At 48.0% G+C, this 16,849-nt stretch overlaps 1 protein-coding gene across 3 annotated transcripts; it reads left to right on the forward strand.

Annotated features, from left to right (window-relative positions):
* The first annotated feature begins 1,773 nt into the window (after positions 1-1,773).
* GFOD2 (glucose-fructose oxidoreductase domain containing 2) lies at positions 1,774-15,925 on the forward strand. 3 transcript variants are annotated; one of them, XM_040571027.1, is made up of 3 exons: positions 1,774-1,863; positions 6,133-6,476; positions 13,662-15,925. In XM_040571027.1, the coding sequence occupies exons 2-3, from the start codon at positions 6,218-6,220 to the stop codon at positions 14,558-14,560; spliced, it is 1,158 nt and encodes a 385-aa protein (XP_040426961.1). In that variant the 5' UTR covers positions 1,774-1,863; positions 6,133-6,217; the 3' UTR covers positions 14,561-15,925. The 3 variants fall into 3 exon arrangements, with proteins under 3 accessions (XP_040426961.1, XP_040426962.1, XP_040426963.1); XM_040571028.1 differs by lacking the exon at positions 1,774-1,863 and having other exon boundaries at positions 6,287-6,421; XM_040571029.1 differs by lacking the exons at positions 1,774-1,863; positions 6,133-6,476 and adding an exon at positions 12,707-12,811.
* Positions 15,926-16,849: the final 924 nt, after the last annotated feature.

Raw genomic sequence — 16,849 nt, forward strand, 5'->3', positions numbered from 1 at the left:
CGTTCCCAATCGGTCCTTTGACGTTCAATGGAATTTTATGAACCTGAGCACCCCGCAAGGTGGCGTCTGTTACTGTGGAGACATCCACTCCGGGGCTCCCTCTGCTTCTGGCTGAGAGGGTGTCCAGCGGGGCAGCTGGTAGCGCTGGACCCTGTGTTAGCATCGCACTTGGAGCCCCACCTGGTGGGAGGTTCCCCCTCTGACCGGGGGCCGTGGGTGCTGGTGTCCCCGCGCTCCTCCTCCCGTTTCCCCGCTGTCCCCCCGCGTCGTGTTGAGAGCGGCACTGCCTCGCCCAGGGGCCTCCCCTCCCACGCCCGGGACACGAAGTGGTCGGGACTGGATCCCAGGGGCGTGCGGAGACTATGTGGCTCGGGTCTCCACACCGATAGCATTTTTTCTGACCCTGGGGGTCCTGACTGATGGTCAGTGCTGCTGCAAAAGCGGATGCCAGCGATTCGGTGTGATGTTCGATAGAGCCCACTCGGTTACATGCCTCTATCATCTGAACTAGTGTTGCATTCACAGGCTTAGCCTGTAGCACCTTTCTTCAGTCGGTGTTTGCGTTTTCCACCGCTAGCCTTTGTAGCAAGGCGTCTTCTGCTTCCCGATTGTCAATCTGCTTATCTAGCGCATCGCGAAGCTGATCAATAAACCGCATGTATGGCTCAGACACCCCTTGCTGGACCTTTGTAAAGGGCTGCGCGGGCTCCCCGGTCTCTGGGATTGTTAACATTGCCTGGAGGGCCAGGGTCACGGTCAGCCGGAGGACGCCTGGATCTAAATTCACCTGAAGGCACGGATCCGCCATCGGGTCTGTACCCATCAGTTGAGGTATATCCACTCCGCAAAGCGGATCCCCCGGCTGCCTTTCTAAATTCCGGAGCGCTGCGTGTTTGCACAACTCTCTCCATTTCTGTTCCCATAATAACTTTTGTGTCGGAGTTAATATCATCGCCGCCACTTGTCAAATGGGGTTTAAAGCTGTCCCGTCATGACATTCTCCAGCAGGAACTGCGTAAACGGGGCCGATAACCCATAAGCAGTCACCATCTTACGTAGCTCTTTAATGAGGTCCCACTAGAAGGGGTGCCAGTCATTTGGCCCACGATCCCGAACTTGGACTGGAAAATCGAGCCCTGCGCCACCCCTCCCTTTATTGCTTCTCTTTGAAGTTGTTTCCAACGATCTCGGGGGTCAAAGGGAATGTGGCTGACGGCCGCTGAGACACTGCCCCCCCCGCTCCCGGGTCTGTCAGGTTTGCTGCCCCCAGCGGTCTGCAGTCACCGCTTTTTTTTTTTCCAGCCGCCTGCGCAGCCTGAGCGGCCGCTGTCGCTCAAGGGGACGAGCTTCGGTGATGAAACTGCCCGCCTGACGGGTGAGGGGAGAGCAGCGGATGATGTCTGCCTGGCCTTCAGTACGGCCAGGGAATACAAATATAAATAGCTCTCTTCCCTCACAAACCCCTTGACTCTCCTCGCCCGCTATCAGCCCCCAGGCCCGGCCGGGCGGGTCGCAGCCTCGCTGCCTTCACCCCGGCCCGGCCTGGGCCCGCCCAGCCTCCAATCCGGCCGCCGCGCCGCCCTCCAACTGGCTGCTGGCGCTGCCCGTCAGCAGAAGACCCGCCCCTCTCCCGCGTCCCGCCTCGCGATTGGCCGCGCCTCCCTCAGCCGCCGAAGGCGCTCGGGGCGCCGCCATTTCAAGAGCCCGTGCCCGCCCCAGCTCCCGAGCAGGCGGCGGGGCCGGGCAGGGCGTCGCCGCGCCGGGAGCGAGCAGCCGCCGCCGCGGGAGCGTGCCCGGTGCCGGGATGCGCGGGGCGGAGGCGGGGCGGTGGCGGCGGGCCCCTCGGCGTCCCTCCGGCGGCAGGTAAGGGCGGGGGGGGGCCGCCGGGGCTGCCCGGGGGCTGGGAGCCGCGGTGCCGCCCGCCGCTGCCCCCGTGGGCTCGGGTCCCGCGGGGACCGTCGCGTTTTCCGTGGCGCCGAGCTCCGGGAGCGCTGGTGGGTGCGTGTCCCGGAGCCCCCAGCTCCGTCCTGCGGCTCGGGGCCGGGGCCTGGGGCACACCGTGGGGTTCAGCGAGGAACGGGGACGGTTGGCGGCGTGGAGCGGCACACAGCGGCGAGGTCGGATCTGAGAGCTTTAAGCGCCTCTGTCTGCAAAATTAAGTTCGGGGTGATGTCACAGGCGTGGCTTGCTTCATCTCTCTGAGGAACAGAAAGGTTTGGGTCTCCTGACGCTTGTTTCAGGCTGGTTGTCGCTTGTTTCCACGGAAGGGTTCTCAGAAAAGCGTTCGCCTGTTTGATGACTGGAGATACTGGTGTGCGATGACTTTCCTTTTCAGAAAGATTGGCTTATAAAAAGCTTTTCACGATTTTTTTTTCATGATCAGGCTTATGAGAAGCTTTTAGACTTGCTGTAACCTGGCGTAAATGGCACCCAGCTTCTGGCTGGAGCTCTGAGGGCGCGGAAGCAGGCGCTGCCCTCAGAGTCAGGCCTCTCTTTCCTGCGGCCAGGAATGTCGCGACGCGCTCGAGTTGCAGCCTGCTGTCAGGGAGGGACCGTTTCACCTCCTGGGGACACCCGGCCCCACGTGCCGCTGCGACTCCGCGTGCCCAGAGCTCAGTGAGACCCTCGGAGAGAGCGCTCTGACTTTCCAGGCCTCCAGTCGGCACGTGCTGGCCTCCACTCCAAATCGTGTTTGCAGATCAGTCAAACTACAGAGGGAGACCATTGCATTTGCCGTCTCCAAAGAGCACGACCAGACCATGCAAGAACATGCTGGCCACGAGCCTGAGGAGGAGTGTGCAAAGAACAGGATGAGGATGTGCTGAAGCCCCTCTCCCTCTCGTGCTCTGCTAGCTCTGCTGCTTACTGCACTTGGTGCGACCTGTGCATATTTCACAACCCTTGAGGCATGCCTTGAGCTTGTCTGGCCTCCCTTTGACTCCTCATAAATGGTTAATCGTGGCTTTATTACCATCCGTGACATCCTGCAGCGATGTCTTTTCCGGATTGAGGAATCTTTGCTTGCCTAGGTCTCCCTTGCATAGAAGATGTTGCATGCTTCTTGTCGCCTTTTTCTGAGTCTTTTTCAGCTCTGCTTTTTTTCCTCTTGGATGAGAAGCGTCAGAGAGTTATGCAGTGTTTCCAAGAAAGGTACCATGGGGACTTCTGCAGGGTGACAGCGTTGTTCTCCTGGGGCTTCCGTGCGTTCTTAGCAGACTTGATGACAGCTGCCTCTTACGGCAGCAGTGGCCTCATCCTGACGCACTGGGGTTTGGATTGCTTCCCCACGGTGGCCTCAGCTGGAGTGCCTCACCCATGGGCTGTCAATGCATCTGTAAGGGGTGTGTGCGTGTGCGGGGTGCGTATCCCTTGTCAAAAGCTTCTGGAGAACGTCCTGTTGCGGTTCTTTCAGCGTGTATTCTAGCTCTGCCCGCACTGCATTCTGCGTGCATTGCCGTGACTTGTCCTGCATGACGACAGTGTTTTCACTGCCCGTCGGTACCCGCGTTGATCCCACCGTGCCCGTCCCAGCAAACCAGCACTGTCCAGCTGGTGAAAGATGAGAGAGGTGGTAAGAGACTGCAGGTGGCTCTTCAGCGAGGGAAGAGAAGCAAGCCCTCTGGTCAGTGCCACACATGCCTGGGGGGTGGTCTCAAGCTCTGTTAGGTCCTGCAGCTGTGCAAGCCACATTTTCATGTGCTGGGAGTGTGGCTGCATTGCGACAAGTCATTGCTGAGGCTGGGTTTGCCAGACCTTGATGACACCGGGCTTTTGCTGTGGTACTAGTGGTGAGCAGGTGTCCTTGTCTTGTACCATCAAGAGCTGGTCTCCGTGGAAGTAAAACACTGGGATTTATGGTTTTGTGCCAGTATCTGTTAGCAACAGTGATGCAGCAGCGCGTTTTGGGAATATGAATTTTCCAAAATATGAAAATGAATTCTACCTCCCTGAGATTTTTAAGAGGTAGTTGGATGGGAAACAGGAAAAAATGAAGCTTAGAATGAGCAAGTGTTATGGAAGTCAGCTTATCTGTTGGGTATGTTAAGTGCTGCAATGTGCTCTTAATAGCATTCTCAAAGATTTCATCCTTTTCTAAAGTCTTGCCATGCTGTGTAAATTTGACATTGCTGAGCATGTCTGTATGACCTGGTGCAAGCATGCACGTACCTTGTCTGTGTTCCACATCGTTCAGCTTATGTCTGTTCGAAAGAATATGGTGTTCTTCACTGCGAGTGGTTTTTCTTCTAGCCTGTAAACCCCCAAACCTATATGTGGGGGGCTTCAACATGTATCTTTGCATTTTGTCCAGTAGCAGGATTTTATTCTTCACATTATTTATAGAAGCCATATTTCCTGTCAGTCCATTACCATTTCATGCAGAATAATAAATATTGTCTAGATTCTCTTGGTTCCATCCTTATTTGTGTGTGTGCCTCTAAATGTCGAATAAAAGGGAGTTAATTCAAATGACAGCCAATGACTGTACTACAAACCTAACATCACACTGAACAAGGAAAAACATACGGAATTAATTCAGTAAATATTTCATAAGATGTTCTACAGCATCTGTAAATATTTGTGTTTTACAAAATAAATATTCACAAGTGCTGATATTTCTGCTTCCTGGTTTGGTGTGTACATCACAAGAAGAAATTTAGTAAGGGTTGTGGTTTTGCCATGCTGGTCAGTGCAGGCAGCCCCCAGGTTACCAATATGCCATCAACATACAGAGCATTCGCCCTGTTTGACTTGCATTCGCAGTTTGACTTGCTTGCTAGTGCTTCACAGTGCCGTGTTGGGGTTTGCTTTCACATGTTGTAGCTTATTGAAAGTGTTTTAGGATGGGGAGATGTGTAACCATCTCTTTCACAAACAGATCGTGACTCCTGTTGTTTGATTGTTTGTTTGGTTTGGTGTTGTTCCCCCACCCAAAGGCATTAATCTGTTTTTGGTACCTGTTGTTCATACAAAATAGTATTTGCTTTTCCATCATAAGCTTTTACAGAAAGCTGAATTTGTCGTGATTATAAAATCAAGCAAACTTTCCTTAGAAGAAATGGCTCGCCACCGGGCAGCAGGGGTGCAGTTCGTAGGGTTCCCAAAGGCCATGGTGCAACACGTTGAGGGCCTCGGACATCCTGAAGTTAGCGCCGCGACCGTGTGAGGAAATTCAGCCAGATGTGGCCAGTGCAGGCCTGAGGCACACTGGCAAGCAAGGATCAGAAGGGGTTTATTTACTGGGAAATACTTGCAAGAACAAAAGGAGTGCGACTTAACCAAATGGTTGTGCGTAGGGAATACAATGACTGTGTGCAACAGCCTGTGTTCCTGGAGGTTAAATGTCATGGGCAGAGGGAGATATTTTTAACTGGTCCTGAGTTAAGTAAAACTGAGTTTCCACTACTTGAAGTGGACACAGATGAGTCCCCTTTTCCTTTCTGAAGCAGCCTTCTGGATGTTTGAACACAGCCATCGTGGCTGTTAGCCTTCTCATCTCCACGCTCCATGAGCTCAGTGAACACAAGCTTTCCACACAGGACATGTTTTCTAGACTTTCTCTGTAGTGGCTTCACTACTTGCCATAAGTTTGTTAAGCTCCAAATAGCTGCTTTCAGTTTGTATATTTAGGTAGGAAGAAAGACGTATGCGCCCACAAGCTTGCTATGTTTTTCCACCAGTATTGGTTGGTCTAACAGAAAATATTACCTCTTCTCACAACCCTTTATCTTGTTTAGAGGCTTGCGTCATCACGACCACAGCAGTGCTGACATGATAGCCTGCATGTGCTGTCCCCTTGATGCTTCCATTACTCCCAGTTTGTGCCTCACTGCCTCTGCTTTGTCCCCCTGTGTGCTCCTGTGTCTGAGCATTTCCTGCATTTTGAGGCTCGGGAGGACCTCGTGACTTGTCAGGCTGCTTTCTATCCGTTCTTCCTGCCTTCTGCAACAGGACTGTTTGGCTTGTCCCTTAAAACTATTTCTCAAGGTTGTTTTTTTTTTTTCTTCTTCTTCAGAAGAATCTTCAAAAATTTTGAAGGAGATGAAGGATAAACGCTAGCAGTCAGGCTATAGATGCCTTTGACTTCAAAATATGGCTTTTGTTTGTATTGACTTGTAACTTTCCATGTTTTAGGAACTGTGGATGGAGCGGAAAGCTGAGGAGCTGAGCACTTCATCGAAGGCCCACGTGTTGACCCTGATGCTTGAATGAACGCAGAATGGAAATGCTTCCTGGAGTGGGTGTGTTTGGAACTGGCAGCACCGCCCGGGTCTTGGTCCCCTTGCTGCGAGCAGAAGGCTTCTCTATTGAAGCACTCTGGGGAAAGACTGAAGAGGAAGCAAAGCAGCTGGCAGAAGAAATGAATATCTCCTTCTACACGAGTCGGACTGATGATGTCTTGCTGCACCAGGACGTAGATTTGGTTTGCATCAATATCCCTCCACCCCTAACTCGGCAAATTGCTGTGAAAGCTCTAGGTACCTTTTTATTTTTAGAGTTGGATCAAAAATTCATAACTAATTGGCAGATTGAAATTTGAAGCTCAACACGATTCTGGTTGTAGCAAGGTGCAAGTACAGTACTAAAGGTTTTGCTTGGAATTGGTAGCACCAGCTGCAAGAAAGGTTACCTAGTTGTTTTTTATTTTTTTATATTTTTTTTAGAACTACTTATAGCATTGAAAATCTTGAATCTATTGGGCTAAAATTTCCCATGTATTCTTCAGACTGAACTTGCAGTGGGGAGATTTTTATTAAAATAAGCTACTTCAGAAAGCATGCTGAAGTAGAAAAATGTTTTCTTCCCATTTGGGGAAGAAAACACCAACCTTGTTGTTTAATTCATTTCAGATCTTCCCATGCCTTGGAATGGGAACCTGAAATTTGTTTTGGGGAGAGGGGGAAGGGAGGGGAGATTTTCAGCTCTGCTTGTTGTTCCTCCACAAAAGCAAACTTGAAAGTTAAAAGCCCTTGAATAAGAAATGTGCGTACACGCTCAGTAGAATTGTGTGAGTCAAGACCCAAATCCTCTGCGGATGCTGTTTTCAGCAAGTGTGCCGTGCCCCTTGCCACCGCTCGGTGATACCTTTTCTCAGTGTCTGTAACAGGCTGCTGTGGTCCCAGGTGCAGACTTGCTGGAGGAATCCTTCACCTGGCGGGGAGGAGAGGGTAGGTGACAGCTGGGGACAGCAGGAGGCATCCAGCGAGGTGAGCTGGGCGAAAGCGTCTGGGAGAGAAGGGAGAACTGGGCTGGGCAGGGAGGCAGGAGGCAGCCGCCGTTCCCTGGTTCTCCAGGGCATGGCTTTGTAGTGCTAATGTTCCTTCACCTCGCACAGCATGGGGGTGCGTTTGTGTGCAATTCTGCAAATAACAAGCGTGAGATTTTTATTGTGTTTACAGCAGATCCACATGAGATAATTTTAGGATGGGTAATATCTCTAACCATGGGAGCGAGGGTGGTTTGTTGTTCTTAGCCTCTTTGCTCTGCAGTAATTTGTTTTGGAAGTAAACAGCTCCTTACACATTTGCAATGCCATAATGCTGCTTAGATATGCAGAGAGAGATTTTAGGGTTTTTTATGTTGTTAGATTTCTTTCTTTTCAAAGAACTACTGTTCTCTGAATTTAAAGTATTTTACTTTCTGAACATTTGAACTGTAAGTTAGAATTTATCTTTAAATATGCTAGAAATACCTTTAAATGGTAGTAAGTATTTCAGTAGTTCTCTTGGCTCTTGATGGTCAAGCATGAAGTGTGCTGAAAGGAGACGATTGCACCTTCTCTGGTGGATTATTAACTAAAATGAATAGAGTGTTTCTTTGAAAGCTGACACCGAACAGTGGAGGCAAGGTGGTTAAGGCCGCTGCAGAAGTACAGAGGTGATGCGTATGCTTGACTGCAAGACAAGTATAGATAAGTTGGAAAGTTTAAAAAGCTAGGGAAGTCAATGGATGAAGTTGTCAAGGGCTATTTATTCTTCACTTCTGATTCCCAAAATATTCTGATCTGCAAAGTGATGCAGGCAGCTCAGACCAGTATGGTTCTGGCCGAGTCTTTCAGCTTTCTAGGTAGGTTAGTCACAACAGTATTTGTATATCTGCTACCAAGTATGTTGTGGCATATCTGAAGCCAATGTTGGATAGCTTGCTATAATTCAGTGTTCTGGAGGAACAAAAAATGAGGGTAGGGCAGGTGGCAAGTGTGTTTTCTCTGAACATTCAGATTGATACAATGATACTTGTAATTGGAAAATTCTTGGCTGCGAATTGTTTATGACAATAGATTTATAATAGATAATAAACATCAGACATGTTTATGAAAATAGATTAATTGTTTTACTAGCTGAGACTGGACTTTGGGAGAGATTAGATGTGGTACGGTGGTAAGTCTTATTCAAAAGAAGAAAAGAATGTACACTTTCATTACTTATTTGTATACTTTTATTTATAATTTTAAAATGTGCTTAGTTTTTTAGTACTGGAAGAAAGGGGAGAGAGAGACCCAGTGTTTCCTGCCTGTGCTATTTGTTTGCTTAAGTTCCTTACTGACAGACATCCATAAAGAAGCCTAGGTACAGCCTTGGCATGAGGGAGACGAAGTTGTAACACTGGATTGAGTTCATGAACCAGACATAACAGATCAAAGCCTAGAGCATAATTCAAATTAAGATGAGTGTAATCTTAGGGTTTATCTCAGTAACAGGTAAAGCAAGAAGCTATTCTAAAATTTGTGCTTCTTTTGATCTCAGAGGAACTAAATTAATTTCACAAAATGCCTGTTTTGTGGTTGATGTCCCACAGCTGAAATGCATCCACCTTTGTGTGAGGTGAGCCCAGTGCCGAGTTACTGGCTGGCTCGGGTTGTAAAGCGTGTGACGTGTGCGAGTGAAGCGAAGATTGGGGAGGCAGAGCATTAGAAGTCCTCAGAGGAGGATTTCCTTAAGACTTTAAAGGTAATGCTGCTGCACGTACTGAGCCCAGCCTTCAAACAGATGTCTTGTGGAGTGGTAACAGAGGAACTTCTTACTTGTCCAAGGAATCTTTCCAAAGTAGCTTGTTTGGCCCCCTGATTTTGTGGAGTCCATACAAATTACAGCATGTATGTGTTAATTGTGGAAGAAAGAGTCAGAAAGGACTCTATCACCGCATTGCGTTGCGACAAATGCAGATTTCCTGTTCTTGAAACAGGATGAACAAGCGTGCTGTGAGTGCTCTTTGCATATTGTGCCTCCCATGTTTGTAACGAGTAGCATGGAGGTCCTTTCCATCCATATGCAAACAAGACGTGAAATGAAGGAATGCGTTTTGGAATGAGCATTCATTCACTGGGAGGCTCCTGAAGCAAACAGGTTTGAAACAGATGGGTATTTCTGAAGAATCCTCAGACACTCCCAGCTGCTTATGATGGACACGGAGATGATTTGGTATGCTTCAGCATGGCTAGGTATACATCGTCCTAGGTGCAGCCTCAGGTTTCTTACATTATTCAGGGGAATCAAGAGCTGGGGCTTCTGTTTGGTGGAATGGACATACTTACGTAGGCTAAGTAGGTTTAGTGGTTTGAGTCCGTGTTATAATTCATACGGAGAGAGGTGGGGCTGAGGATTTCAGGTGTTTATGGAAGGTGTTGGATGGGCAGTGGTGCATACACCAGCCAGGCAAACAAGCAAGCAAGAAGAGCTGCAAAGCAGTGGCTGTCATAGCGAGACTGCTGTCCCAGCCCAGCCACACTGCAGGGATGCTGCCCTGCATGGGTGCCCCTCCTTGTTGCGTTCATGGGGACACAAAGGGCGTCTCAGTGGAGTGGTGGGCCACTGTGTTTACAGTGTCCTTCTCCCGCATTGAATGTGTCAGGCTGCAGCCCCTCCAGAGGTGCCTCTTTAACGTTTGTGCTTCACTTCTCTCATTTTTAATAAATATTCCCCACCAAGGGGGTGTCCTCCCTCCCTCTTGGCTTGACTGGCACCCTCCCTGCTAGGGGGCCCTGATGTTTCTGTCCCCTGCTCCTGCTTGCGGCTCTGGGCAGCCGTGACCAGGCAGGATGAGTTTTCTATGCTTGTGTTTTATTAATCACAGCTGTAAAATACTTTGAGTATGGCAAGTTTTGGATCTGCTGTGGCTAACCAGCTGCTAGAGAAGCAGAGACCCTGTGGCCGATGGACTGTGTGGATCTGCCTAGAGATGTAAGATTCCTTTAGGAGACAATACTCCATTTTATTCTGCTGTCCAGAAAGTGTCCCAACTCACCTGGTGTTTTTTTTATTGCTTTCATAGGATGTGAACATGCTCTGAATCAGGTATTTCATTGACTGAAGTCATGATTTGGCTCTGTTAAGTTAGTGAGAGTTAAGATGTAGCTGTACTTGCTACTGGAGGCTGGTTCCGTGCCAGAGCATGAAATGCCTGAAGCATGTCAAATGGTGCCTTTCTTAAAACTGGTGTCCTTATCCGAACGTAGAGAGAGAACATTAAAACAAAGATCATCTTTTCAGTGTTTTCACTTGTAACCAAAATGCCAGTGGAAAGGCACAGAGCAACCAACGCCTCTCCTTGTACCCTCTTCAGGGCAGAGCTCTGCACTGCAGTTCTGGAAGATTTTCAAGCCCGAAGCCTGTTTCAGGGTGAGTTACAGTTGTGACAGGGTGAGAGCTTCACGCTGCCTAGGCAGGAGCACTAGGAGCATAGTTCCACGGTCAGCAGTGACATGCAGCAGTGGGAGCAAGAAATGCTTTCTGAGGAAGCTTACAGGGCTTGTGGAGGCACGGAGCTGGTAACGCAGGGTGCGTTGGGTGAGAAATGTCTTTGGGGACACGAAGGAGCACTGGATTCATTCAGTGGAGCAGGCTGCCTGCTTCTGGGGAAGGACAAACTAAGATAAGTTTTAGGGAGTAAGACTGACCCTCTAGTGTCCTAGGAGGACTGCAGCGGTGTGCGGTGGCTGTTGTGCTCCTGCAGAGCTCTGAGATGTGCCCGGAGAAGACCTGAAGGGCTGCGTTAAGACGGCTGCAATGAGCCTGCGGGCAGCTGAGCCACCTCTGTCCTCACTCCCAGCCTCTGATGTGGGCAAACCCGATCTCTCTTACCACAGCCTGGCTTCCTTCCTCCCAGGCATGCAGCACAGCCCCTTCCAGGGGCTCAGACTCACCTGTGAGCTTCTTCTTTTAGTCTGGGCTCATTTGCTGCTGGGCTGGTGAGCTGGACTAACTCACAAAGGGCTCTGAGGAGCACTCTGGCTGCATGCTGGCTCTGGTTCTCCTAGTTGGTGGGGTTCTCAGTGGGAAATTTTGAAGGTGATTTAGGAAGGCGGTGTGGTATAAAGTTCAGGCCAAGACAATTGCCAATTGGCGATTATCATTGTCAAGATAACTGTAGCAAGACAAGGGTTGTAGGTGGCTCTGCAGCAGAAAGCAAGGCATGGCCGTTGCATTGTAGGGGATCTGGTACCCGTCTCCAACGCAGCCCTCGTCCTTCCCATCTCTGTGGGCATGGGAACTGCTGCGGAGCTTCCCACTGAGGGCAGCTGCGGGGATGTCCCGCAGGTGTTACGGTGTCCCTGGGCAGCAGCTTCCCAGCCCGTGCTGGCCTCATGCAGCAGCCGCCGGGCCAATGCATGTGGCCCCACGCATCTGCCTCCCTCCCACACCTCAGCAGTGCTCAGCGGGCCGTGCTGAGCAATGCCGGGGCACTGCGCTGAGTGCCATCCACGGAAGACATCTGATCTTAGCTCCTCGAGTGGCTCGGTCTGCGCTGGCACGAAGAGCACAGTACTGACACAAAGCCAAGTGAAGAGCAAGAACTGGGAGAAGGACCCTGCCACAAAGAGGGTGGAGAAGTGAATATTTCAACATTCACTTGGTTGGTTTTGCAGCCTGAGTTGGCTACTGCATTAAATTATGTGCCGGGGGGGGGTGGTGGTGGTGGTGCACGAGGGGGAGGAAGAGCAGCACTGGCAGAGCACTGACTGCAGAGCTGTACCCCTGGCATATGCAGATCGAGAGTCGCTTGCATTGTCCGTTTCCTTTGAGAATTACATGATTTGTTTAGGATGCTGTCAAGATCCTCTTACTTTTACTTTTTTCATTTGTATTTTGATGTAACCTGGCTTGAGATGAATGCCATTTAAAATTACAAGGTAACGAGAAGGCAGATAACCCCAGCACTGAAATATCTCAAGAGGAGCTCAGCCAACCCTGGGGAATATTGAACAGAGTGGTGCAGGGGCTGGTACAGGAGAGTCAGAAGTGGTCCCTGAAACGGGTTTGCTGGTGGGCAGTCAGGAGCATTTGGCAGGCTGAGAGACAGCATCCTCAGGGAGCATGACCCTGCCCTTCTTTGTCCATTAAAGCTTCTGCTGACTTGTATGTATTCAGGTGCTTTCTTTGGAAGAGACCACTAAAAATTGTAGTTCTGTTTTTTGAGTGGATTTTGATTTTTATTTACTGCAAATACATGTTCAGAGCTTCCTTTCCCATTAGTTGTCCCAGACTGAGCGGGGCAGAGCGATGCGTTGCAGGAGCTTGCTGGCCCCTGGACCACTTGGCAGTTCCTGAAAGTCTCGCTTGGTGCAGCCAGGAGGTGGAGTGCTCAGTGCAGCAGCTGCTGCCATGTGGGATCTGGCTTTCCCCATTACGCAAGAGTCTGATTTAAACACTTGTGCTGGTGTCATCTCATCCTGCAGATGACAGAAGCAAGGAGCGTGGTCCAGGAGGAGCTTTCAGTGAGGCACCTGCTGCCGTGTGTTCCCTGTAAGAAACTGTGGTATGACTAGACTGAGCTTCAGGTCTGACATCCTGAGTTAATGTCTGGAAACTTCTAGGTATATCCCTAGATACTACATTGAAAAATTCTTTGGAGTATTTTATCAGAACAGGCATATACGGAAAAGTAAAGCCATGCTGTAAGAAAAGAGTGAGAATGGGGGGAGAGAGAGAGAGTACCAACAGAACACTGGCTGTAGGCGTTTGGTTGAATCTTCCATTGAGATGCTCTTTTGGATCATCAGTTTATTTATACTTTAAAGTATATTTAAAATAAAATAAGACTATCCACACTGATTCAGGCTGGGCACAAAATAAAGCACACTACTAATAACAAAAACCACAGTAGGTCATCTTGCGAGTGCTGCTCTCACTGGGGTAACTCATGCAGTCACCTTTGCAGTCCAATCATACGTGTAGCTCGTACATGCAGACCAAAATGTTTCACTTTACAAAACATTATTTCAAATTTTTATATGCTGTACACAGGCCACCAGGTACCTTGTATTTCTATTAATCTATTACAAATAATAAATTCATAGTGATGATAAAATTCAAAATCAAATCTCCACTCATTTCTTCCCTGCAGAGTACATAGATCTCCATGATTTCTTCCCTTCTGGCTGTACAGGCATTCAAATATTTGTATAGCTACAATACTTAACTGGCGTAAAAACATGACGTGGTTCATCTATCATGATGTGAAAATGCTCTGTATTTATTTAGAGCTTCTCTCTGTGGGAGTTTGTCAGCTCTGCGATGAAAGCATCATGGAAGTGTTCTTATTTTAGTTCCTGAACCTTTGCCTTTGAAAGCCTGACTCTTAAAAACTCTGCTGATAAACTTTGGGGCCTTGCATCATGTTTTGCTCATGAGTGCTATGTTATTTTTTTTGTGTTTGTGCTGCAGGAATAGGGAAGAATGTGATCTGTGAGAAAGCTGCTACCTCTGTGGATGCCTTCAGGATGGTCACAGCTGCCAGATACTACCCCAAGCTGATGAGCATCGTAGGCAATGTTCTCCGTTTCTTGCCTGTCTTTGTGAAGATGAAGCAGTTGATAGAAGAACACTATGTGGGCAATGTGATGATCTGTGATGTGCGAGTTTACGGGGGAAGCCTGCTCAGCCACAAGTACAACTGGATCTGTGATGAGCTAATGGGAGGAGGTGGTCTGCATACAATGGGAACATACATCATTGACCTTCTAACCCACCTCATCAACAGGAGAGCAGAGAAAGTCCATGGCTTGCTCAAGACTTTTGTGAAGCAGAACACAGCTATAAGTGGGATCCGCCATGTTACTAGTGATGACTTCTGCTTCTTCCAGATGCTAATGAGTGAGGGTGTCTGTTGTACTGTGACTCTCAATTTCAACATGCCTGGATCATTCATTCATGAAGTCATGGTGGTTGGGTCTGCCGGTCGCCTCATAGCTCGTGGGACAGACTTGTATGGGCAGAAGAACACTGCACTCCAAGAAGAACTATTGTTTACAGACTCTCTGACTGTCAACAAAGGCCTTTTGGACAAGGGGTTTAAAGACATCCCGCTGCTCTACCTAAAAGGAATGGTATACATGGTGCAAGCGTTGCGGAAGTCTTTCCAAGACCAGGAAGATCGTCGGACGTGGGATCATAAACCTGTCTCTATGGCAGCCTCTTTTGAAGACGGTCTGTACATGCAAAGTGTAGTAGAGGCCATCAAAAAATCCAGCAGGTCAGGGGAGTGGGAGGCTGTGGAGGTCATGACCGAGGAGCCAGATGCCAATCAAAACCTTTGCGAGGCGCTTCAGAGAAATAACTTATGAACATTCCTGCTTTGGAAAATAGGACAATTGATACTTCAGGCTGTAACCATACGAATCCTCTCTGTTTTTAAGATATGTAGATTCTTATTTAATAATGTTTCTTGTTTTTTCTTTAAACGTGTAAAATATGCCATGTTCTCATAGAAACGGTTCTGATTTAAATTGTTTAGAGTTTTAAATGTTTCCGTTTTTTGTAAACGTATTAAACGTTTGTCTTGGAGACTTAGAAAAACTTGAATTGCCCTTTGCACTTGCAGTAGCTGAAGTGAAGCATGGATCTCTGCCATTGCATGGCTTGGGAATGGGACACAACCCCTCTTGCACAGGTCGCTTGTTTTAACAGGAGATTAAGTAGAGCAAGATCAGGGAGCATCTGTTGTTTAGATGCCTTTGCCTTCTCTTGGAGACTGATTTAGTTTTACTCCTCAGTTGGTAAAATTTTATTAAAGAGTTTAGTGATGTAACACATCTCTAAACTCATATAGGACAGAGTAGAACAGAATAAAGCTTGTAAAATAAGGATCAGCCTTTGGCTTTCTGCACATGTCAAATGTTTTTCAAAGTAATTTAAGCTGGTATTTTATTTAAATGATGCTATGAATTCCCTGTTGACGGTGTCTCGGCAGTTATGAGGAAAGTCTTTGGGAAGTCTGTGATGTGTTGTTCTTCCATATCTGCAAACGTTTTCTTTCTACTCAAGAGACTGACTACATCCAGCAGTTTTTTTTTGCATAAGCTCTGTTTCCATCAGTTGTGTTTACTGCCCGGCAGCACCAGGACCATGACTGTGGGGCCACATTCTTATTTCTGCGACTGTTATTAAATGCCTCACAGGCAAGGCACATTTCTACAACCTCACTGGTAATGAAGTGGCAAAACCGTAACCTTCCAGGGATCTGAAGATGGAAGTAAGGAGGTATTGCCTACCTCTTGCAGCTCTTCTGTGTGCTGACTGGGAAATTGTCACACTACACACATGCTGATACCTGAAGAGAATGGGGACTGACTTGCCATGAGCAAGTCTGCTTTGAATCTCAAACACTGGATATTAACTCTCTGGTCCTGCCCACCTTCACACCCTCCTGCAGCTTGTGTCCGGTGGAGATATCTGTTGGCAGATCATGGGTGGAAGTCCATTCCATTTGAGAAATATTTTTCTCCAAAGCAGGTATGTGGAAGGGATAGTCCATTTTTACTACATTTATTTTGTGTACTTGAAAGCTTTTTTAATGTATTATTTCCCACTAAATTGTAACTGTGTATTTATGTATGTTAACATGCAAACCACCGTTTCATAAGCTGGTCCTTCCTGAAAAGAATCTTACTTGTTTTCTACAAAAATAAAAAGTTGTTTGAGGGCATTCTTCAGGCAGCTGTGTGCTTGAGTTTGATTTGGACAAGCTGAAGCCATCACAATAAATGTCAATGAGGGGCTCACAGCTGGGGCTAATTACCTGTTGAGTCATTCCTTACCCCTGTGCTGCCAGCTGAGCAGCCTGGGTGTGATAAAGTAGAAGCACTCCGTGCTGTCCTTGCCAAGGTAGCTGTCATCCATTTATCACCAAGGGAAAGTAAGTCCTACCAGAAGGTCCATTTTCCACCTCATTGCTCTTTTTTTTCAGACTATAGGTGTTGAGTAGCTGATTTTGGAGATACTTCTGTGTATCCTGGGTTTCCCATGTCAACTTTTGTGATTAATGGAGTCTTTATTTTCTGTCTAACTGGTTGCAGGAATTTCTGGAAGATGCAAACTAAGAAGCAAAATCCCCATGGTATGGGTAGGACCATTCTTTAGCCAGTGTGTAAATGAGGTATTTACCTTCAAGGATTTACTTACTTTCAGCACGCTTTAAAATTGACTGATACATCATTTTAAAGGTTAGGAGCTTGGCTGGTTCTGTGCTCTGAACACTCTCATCTCTGCTCTAAGCTGGATGAAGAAAGTGGCACTGTTTTCAGCTATAGCAGGTGGACCACTGAAAGTTCTGCATCTCTCCACAAACCTTCCTTTCCAGGTAGAAGACTGTTCTGCCATAGCTCTGAGCATCTACTGTCTATGTACTATGTAAAGCAGGTGAGATAATGTCTCCTGAGCTCACCTGGGCCAGTCACTGCATTCATTCAGATAGAATAGCTCTGGCTTCTTTCATGCCAGTTTTGGATCTGTTTTAAAGCTGTTCTCCCTGAATTGAGAAGCTTCCTTTGTGCTACTGTCAAGCATCTGCCCAGGGCAGAAAATCCTGAAGTATGACTCCTACAGGAGAAGAAAGCACCAAGTATGTCCTGTTA

This window comes from Cygnus olor, chromosome 12, assembly GCF_009769625.2.
Source record: "Cygnus olor isolate bCygOlo1 chromosome 12, bCygOlo1.pri.v2, whole genome shotgun sequence".
Taxonomy (NCBI): Eukaryota; Metazoa; Chordata; class Aves; order Anseriformes; family Anatidae; genus Cygnus; species Cygnus olor.